General features: G+C 45.6%; 1 protein-coding gene across 1 annotated transcript in view; it reads left to right on the top strand.

Moving 5' to 3' along the window:
* GRHL3 (grainyhead-like 3 (Drosophila)) overlaps positions 1-8,272 on the top strand; it is a 41,617-nt gene that overhangs the window by 10,676 nt on the left and 22,669 nt on the right. Inside the window, exons 2-3 of the mRNA XM_006883514.1 lie at positions 4,171-4,357; positions 6,967-7,028. Of these exons, the coding sequence (XP_006883576.1) occupies positions 4,171-4,357; positions 6,967-7,028 (249 nt within the window). The remainder of the gene's footprint in view (positions 1-4,170; positions 4,358-6,966; positions 7,029-8,272) is intronic.

Here is an 8,272-nt window from a genome sequence, read left to right as displayed (position 1 = left end):
ACACACACACACACACACACACACAAACACAGAGTGGGGGTGGGGGAGGTCCTTAGCACACATTTCCAACCTTCAAGAGATCAGTGAGCCCAAAGTTCTTGGATTGCAACATTTGGCGCATGTCAATGCCAAATGTTCAGTTTTGAAACATGAAATTGGATTGGTGGCGTGTGCACAAATGGCACCCAGACACGAGGGCCAGGACACTAGTTTTTGGCCCAAGAACCTTCCAATCCTCCTTTGGCTTTATCAGTTAATATCTCCTGCCTTGTATAGGGGGGAATCCCTTTCTGTATTACAGTAGAGTATTGTCTTGAGTATTCCAGAAGAGGGGAAATCACAGACTAGGAAAGTCATCTAGAACGAAGACGACTAGTCCATCTCAGAGTCCAGCAGGTCCAGGTTCAAGTTAAGCCTCTCCCTACATTACCTTGAACAGGTGATATCACCTTTTTGAGTTTCAATTTCCCCTCCTGGGAAAGAAGATCATAACTCTCAGAGCTGTTTGGAAGAGTAGATGAGATGACACAAAAACACCAGTTAGCATCATGTCTCTCTGTTAAAAGCATGTATGATATTAGACTCTGCATTATAACAGACTGGATTAGGGATCCCTGCAGTCCAAAAAAGTCTCTCAGGTAAACAATAAATATTGTGTCTCTGTTTCTGATGTGACTTTGTCTTTGCCTCTCAACATTCAATTTTTAAGAATGGTAAGGTACTAACAGTTCATCCCAGCTGATAATGACCATTATCAACAATCGAGTACAGCAGGCCCCGATCTGCTACTGACTTGCTGTGTATCTGTATCTCTTTGCAGTCCCTTCATGCAGCTCCAAGCTGGGCACCAGAGCATAATAATGGCTCACCTCAGTATTAAGCACTTATTATGTACTAGGGACCCTGCTAAGCATTTTTCATGCGTTGATGCACTTAATCCTCACAATAATCCTTTTATAAGATCCATTTTGCAAATGAGGAACAGTGCCAAGCTCTGGGGGTTCCAATTGATCCAAGGGCTGGGGTGCATCAAGTCTTCCCCTGCTTCCCTCCTACCTCACTGGCTTGGGAGTTTCCTTTGGCCCTGGGCTGAACGTGGGGTGAGGGCGGCTTCCTACACTTGCTCAATGGTTTCCTCTGACCCCAGGCTCAGGAGGCTGCTAGGAGGGATCTTTTCTCATATCTGTGTCTTAAAGCCCCTTGATTTATAGTAGCAGAAACTTAGGGTGTGCCTCCCTATCTACACTCTTACAGCAAGAAGGTTTCTGTAATTTCTCTTTCCTGTGTGACAGTTCCCTTCCTGTCAGATCCCAAAGTCCTTTGCCCTCGAGGTCCTGTGGATGGGACGCACTGACCTGGGAGAGCCCACTGCCTGCTTGGGTATGGCATTGCTGCTGCTTCCACATTAGGTCTGAGAATGCAGGAATGAACCTCTGGACAGCAGAAAGGCAATCCTTTATCTTTGCATGATTTACGAAGTTCTTTGCCCACCCATTAGCCTGCCACAGTGCATGAAATTCTGCCACTAAGGTTTTATTCTTCCATGGTAAGGATTGTGCTCCTAAATTTTAGCAGATAATCACTTTGATACTTTGCCAACCTGGATAGTATAGTTAAAATCACTTGGCTGCTAATGTCAGGGTCAATGGTGTATTCCCACCAGCTGCCTCAGGCAAGAAAGAGGAGGCAATTGGCTTCCATAAAGATTTACAGCCTCAGAAACCCTATGGGGCGGTTCTACTATGTCCGCTGGGGTAGCTGGGGGTCAGAATCAATTCAACCAATTCAGCAGTGGGCTTTGTGTCATGCCCAACAGGCTGATGCTGAGCATTTTTTTATCTTCTCAAGTCTTAGCTCTGTCCTCTGTAAAATGAAGCAAATGGCCCTTATTTTGTAACCATTAACCCCATTGCCTTTGAGTTAATTCAAACCCATGCTAACCCCTTGTGGGTCAGAGTAGAACACACCATGTCCTCTGCAGGGATTTTCGCAGCTGGTTTATTTGGGAAGTAGATTACCAGGCGTTTCTTCTCAGATACCTGTTTATGACACAAATATCCAGCCTTTCAATTAGCGGCTGAGCCAGTGAACCATCTGTATTTCCCAAGGACTTTGCTTGACCTTGCAGTGTCATTTAAAGGAGTAGACTTACTGAATGCAGTGTGTTCACCTATATTATGATAATCTGCAAATGGCATTATTCCTACCTCTTTAACAAGAGTGAGTGTCTCATCATCATCTGGAAAAGGCAGCATGGGGTACCAGTAACCCATGACTGCCCACTTCATCTCAGAGGCTCCTCTCCCCTGCGTGGCTGACATCATCTTTGTGCCGACCACTGCCCCGCACACACTAGCTCTAAAATGAACCAACCAGAACTTTCTCACCTCTGCCAATGTCTTTGATCATGGTGTGGAGCATGTTCTGTGTCAGTAATTATCAAAGAACAGGCTCAGCCGTCTCAAGCAGCATCAGTATCACCGAAGGCCTTGTCAGAAATTCAAGTCCTCAGTCACTCCAGACTGACTGAATCTAAAACTCTGGGTGTGGGTCCAGCAGACTGTGTTTGAACAAGGTCTTCAGGTCATTCTGGGAGCACTATTCTGGACGAAGGCATTTCCCTACCTCTGTTTGAATCCCTGCTGGCTCCTCAGTCAGTTCCCTTAACTTCTCTGAGCTCCCATTTCCTCATCTGTAAAGTAGGAATAATAATAATAATAATAATAATAATAATAATAATAATAATAATAATAATAATAATAATAATAATAATAATAATAATAATAATAGTACCTACTTTACAGAAGGGTGCTCTGGTAGCCTAGTGCAATCCAGAAGGCACCTGGTTCAAATCCACCAGCTACTCCATGGAAGAAAGATGGACAATCTCCTCCTGTGAGATTCACTGCCTCTAAAAACCAGCTGGAGGCCCAGCTATGAGTTGGTTCTGACTTGATGGCACATAACAGCAGCAACAGCCTTACAGGGTTATGAGAGTTTTATGACATGGGCTTAGCTCAGTGTCCAAAACATGGCCATTGCTTTACAAAGATTAGATGTTCTGTTTTTCCATCATCATTGTTATCCAGTTTTATGCCCTCATCTGAGTGAATCCTCAATCATGAGTGAGTCCAGATGAAATGTGTGCCTTCTCCAAAAAGCCTTCCCTGACCTCTTCCCTTTGAGCCAGCATAGCTTGTCTCTTGTTCTGCCCACACTTCTCAGAGCAGCACCTGGGTCCTGGCTGCCTCTCTTTGCCCTGCAGCATTGAACTCCAGTTCCTGGCAGCTGAGCAGCTGCTGTGGGCATTCCTCAGTAGACGCTGACTTCAGTGCTGCTTCCCAAGAGCACGTTCTGCCTAAGGGCTGTCTTGCCCTGGCTCTCTCTGCGGCTCGCCACGCTTTCTTCTTGATTGGAAATGATCTTTTCATGGTCTTGAGGACAACTTCAGAAGAATTTATGCTCCGCTATCTAGAACTTTTATGTTTTGTAGTTTGTTATTCTCACTCTCCATTCTTTTGTACTAATAATTGAATCGTACCTCCTAAGGAACATGCCCTTTATACTGCCTTGCTAAGTAGGGGATTGTGGTCCTCATGGGGTTGGGTTTGTTTTGGTTTTTGGGTTTTGTTTGTTTGTCAAACCCTTTGGAGGGTTTGAGCTTTTTTAGTTTTTGTAGTTGGTGGTGTTTGGGCTTCTTTTTCTTTTGTGATTTGAATGAAAGTTTACAAAGCTCACTGGTTTTTCCATTCAACATTCACACACACTCAATGGTATAGATGAAGGAACTGAGGTCTCAGGTCTCCAGCTTCCAAATGGCTCCATTTACTATTAATGCAAAGCAATGCAACTCCAGGGTTTGCGTCCACTGCACTGTTTTGAGCTGCCCGATTGTGGTAGGAAAGGTGGTTTCAAGCTCTCAGGGCCCATGGCTCTTTCATGGACCTTCCTCTGGGATAATCGGAGTTCGACCCTCTGCATTCAGGAGCATGCTGTGCTGTTAACCGAAAGGCCACGCTGTCTGGCTGTGTGAACCCGTCCGGGGCTCTCTGGCAGGCAGCCTCGTCCCACTAAGCGTTACAGCCTCAGAGACCTGATGGAAGATCACTGTGTGTTGGAATCGATTCAATGGCGGTGAGTTTGGGTTGGTTGAGTTTGTGCTTGCCTCAGTTTCAGGTCTATGCGTCTGCTAAAGAATGACCCCGTCAACTTCCAGAAGTTTCCCTACACTAACGAGGATGAAGCCTGGAAGACCTACCTGGAAAACCCCTTGACGGCCGCCACGAAGGCCATGATGAGGGTCAATGGGGATGATGACAGCGTGGCGGCCCTGAGCTTCCTCTACGATTACTATATGGTATGTGGACACCTGTGGCCGTGCCCCCTTGGACCGAGTGTGTGCCTACACTTTTAGGTTTCATCTCCCCATGAGGATCCCCTCAATCCATCACCACTCTCTCACCTCTGAGCCTTTGTGCATTGTTACCCCCTCTGCTGGGTGCCCTCTCCTCTCCTTTCACTGACTAAATCTTATTTCCAGCTTTGGGTCTCAACCTGTGTTACCTCATCCATTCATTAAGTGGGGGGTAAGGTTTCTTGGGGTACACATTTTATGCCTCCTTCAAGCACCCTCGGTGTCTACCACCACCACCATCATCCTTGACACTATCCTTAGAAATTTGCCATTCTTTACTCTTATCTCGCCATTTCCCTCATGAGTTCTTGAAGGACAGGAGCCACACTATGGTCATTATTGAGCCCCCAGTACCCTCAAACATCCTTCTACACAGTGCTCAGCAAATATGGTCAAGTGCATAAAATAAAAGAGTGATTTCCCCACCTTAGCTACATACAGTCCATCAATACACCGCCAACTCTCCATTTTATTTCTGTCCTTCTTCCATGAATGATACCAATTTCCTTATCACCTCCACTGCCTGTTCCAGCTCCACCACCTAAAACACATCTTCTGTTCTTCTGAAGACCTGTCTTCTCTCAGGTGCCATGCTGTCATCTCCCTCTCCCTCTCCTGAATGTCTCGCTGTCCCTCCCACTCCTGCCACCACTTTATCCATTGTACCACCTGACAGACGCCCTTTTCTTTCCCTCTGATTGTTTCCAGAGCCTTGACCTTGACTCCAAAAGGTTGCTGAGAGTTGAGTTAGGTCATCCTATGTCTGATAAAGGAGCATGAACCAGTCAGCAGTTCTAAATACAAAATACACAAATGACCTCATCCCTCCTACCTCCAATGCCCAAGCCAGACATTGCTAATGGATTACAGGCTGCATTCCCACTGAGGGTACATAAGGCTGCAGAATCTTTTTCAGTTGTCACAAGAGGGCTAACTTACTTGCGATCTCTGGGCTGGAGTATAGCTCTAAGAGACTTTCCCAGATTTGGGGATACAGAGATTTGAATAGCCAATTTTTGCAATAATTGGATCAGAACCTGAAGATTTAAAGCCGTGCCACAAAGACACCTCCAAATGTACTAGCCCAGGGCATGTTCTATCCATCTCATCATAAGGAAGAAAGCAAAGTATTTGCATAAATACAGAGGCCACAGGAGGTTTCCAGATAGGAAGCAGCCCCAAGGATCTTTCTCCCTTTGGTTCTCATCTTGGAGGGTCACCCCATTCCACCTCTTCCCCTCCAGGCTGACTTTCCTGAGAGCAGGATCCCAGACTGATGACAGAGGGCTTTGCTTTAGTCCCTTAAGTTTAGGATTGTGACTACAGCCAACATTCTGGGTCTGGATTCAAACTCTAGCCTGGAGTTTATAGTTGAAATTAGACCACAAAGGAAAATCCAAGTCTTTCCTGGACAAGAGGTCATTTCTTGAGTCAGAATGGTGGGAGTAGACTCAGAAGATGACGTAGTAACTTAGAGAGTCCTAGCAAGACGCATGTCCCTTTCTTCCCCACTATGTCCTCACATCAGCACTCTGGGAGCACTCAGGATTCTGAGGCAGCCATGTAGATAGAGGGCACAGGGTGATGGCATTGAGAGAACACCAAGCTGGGGCTTTGAGGCCTAGTCCTGCCACAAGCTGGGAGTGTGGCTTTGGACACTATGGTCCCAAAGGTGACCATTCCCTGTTTCTTACTGCATACTGGACACTGTGCCAGGTGCCTCTCCTTTTTCCTCCATAGGGTATGATTAAAAGCCCAGGCTCTAGAGTCACTAGACTGGATTGGGGTCCTAGTTCTGACTTTATTAGCCATAGGGAAAAATGACTTAGACACTCTAAGTTACAAAAATATAATCAGAATCATAAAAGGTAGCATTCATATGTTGTTGTTGTTGTTGTATGCTGTGGAATAGGAAGGCATCTATGCTCACCACTATACCACCAACACAATGTGCCCTGGGATTGGAACTGACCCATAGCTGACCCTCCAGCTGGTTTCCCATGGGAGGAGATTGCACATCCTTCTTCCATAGAGTAGCTGGTGGATTCAGATTATCTGCCTCTGGGATTGTAGCATAGCTTCCTACTCACTAGGCCACCAAAGCTCACCAGTACATAGGAAGTATTCTTTAAAAATAGTGTCTTGGCCTTTTGGCTAAGATCAAGTGTAAAAATAGTGGTTACAGGTGTTATAATACTCTACTTAATAGATGAAAAAAACTGACGCTCAGAAATGGACAGTAATTTATCCAAAGTCACAGAGCACTTTTCAACAGTAGAAACCTTGTACATAAAGCACACTTGCCTGGCTTCAGATTCATGCTTCTTATTAACTGCTGCATTTGGGGAACTTCTCATTCTGTTATTTGATTTCCCTGCGATATGTGGTTCAGATTAGATTCTAACTAGAACTCCGGCCAACTCCAAAGAGTCCTGGATTTCCCCACAGTGGCCAAGATTGCCCTTTCAGGAAGTGATGGTGGCTATTAATAAAATAGTCAGTTGTAGCAAAGAGCTGTGCGTAAATTCTTCCATCCTCTTCTCTCCTTTCAGGGTCCCAAGGAGAAGCGGATACTGTCCTCCAGCACCGGGGGCCGGAATGACCAAGGGAAGAGGTGAGGCTTATTAGAACCACCATCTCCAACTGGGGAAAAGTCTCCAAATGACTTACTATCAGGGGCCAGAGGCACAGAACTGAAGGCCCATGGTATGTTTGTTGTTGTTAGTTGCTATTAGAGCTGGAACCAACTTATATCTGACCTTCCAGTGTGTTTTCAGAGGCAGTAAATCTCACAGAGGGAGATTGCCCATTCTCCTCCTATAGAGCTGTTGGTAGAGTCCACGCCAAAAGAATTAATTAAAAAAATTTCAGAATAAAATATTAAGTATGACCCAGTGTAGATAATATTTGCCTTTTTACCAATACTATTGTAAAATAGATTTTTTTAAAAAAATATATTTGTTGTGGAAGATGCAGTCCATGAAGGCTAAAGAGCCTTCCCCACCCACCACTGCTATCAGGTTGAGCCTGGGCCATAGAGAGCCTCCAATGGACTTCTTTATGGGATCAGGTGGCCTAACTTTTTCCAGATGAACTGCTGGTGGATTCTGACTACCAGACTTTAGGCGAGCAGTTCAAGAAGTGTCATAAAGAAAAACTGTTCACACTTACAGAGAGAGAGAGAGAGAAAGATACACACCCCAGATGCCTGCAGGCCATGTGGACCAAGTTTACTGAAAACAAACTTCAAAGACTTGGTGGTGGAAAAGCCCTGAAGGCAGCTTTTCTGTCTTGGCTCCAAAGTTCTGCTCCCCCAGGCAGCCTTCACTAGGGAGGGATACCCAGCTGGCCACCTGCTTCCCGGACTCCTTCCCTGGCTCATGTCCCATGGCTCTGCTGGGCACCAGGGCCTCAGGGCACTGATGTTCCTTTCCTTGAAGAAAGTAGGGGAGGCACGGGGAGGACCCTGCCCCTTTCTCCACTTTCTCCTTCTGGCGAATCAGGTGACCTCTCAGAAATGACCACCTGGGGCCTCTGCCTGGAAACCTGGGTGCTTTTCTGCCTACAGTCAAGTCCAGTCTGCTTAGACAGAGGACTGGCAAGAAGGTCGCGTGGACCAGCCTGAGAATCCAGGACCTTCCCCAAAATTCATTTTTTTTAAATAATATTAACCTTCTGATTATAGTCAGCAATACCTGTTGTAAAATACTTCCTCTCTGTAGAAGTTCTATACCAAGTGAATATTTCCTATAATTCTACTCCTCTATCCACCTTGGCAGTTTGGAGTATTTTGCTTCTAAGTCCTTTTTTTTTCTCTATAAACATATTGATTGTACCCACAAATATATAACTCTCGAT

Source organism: Elephantulus edwardii, unplaced genomic scaffold (genome assembly GCF_000299155.1).
Source record: "Elephantulus edwardii isolate Elephantulus edwardi_28Jun2011 unplaced genomic scaffold, EleEdw1.0 scaffold00028, whole genome shotgun sequence".
NCBI classification, from domain to species: Eukaryota; Metazoa; Chordata; class Mammalia; order Macroscelidea; family Macroscelididae; genus Elephantulus; species Elephantulus edwardii.
This window is presented reverse-complemented; position numbering and strand designations above follow the sequence as displayed.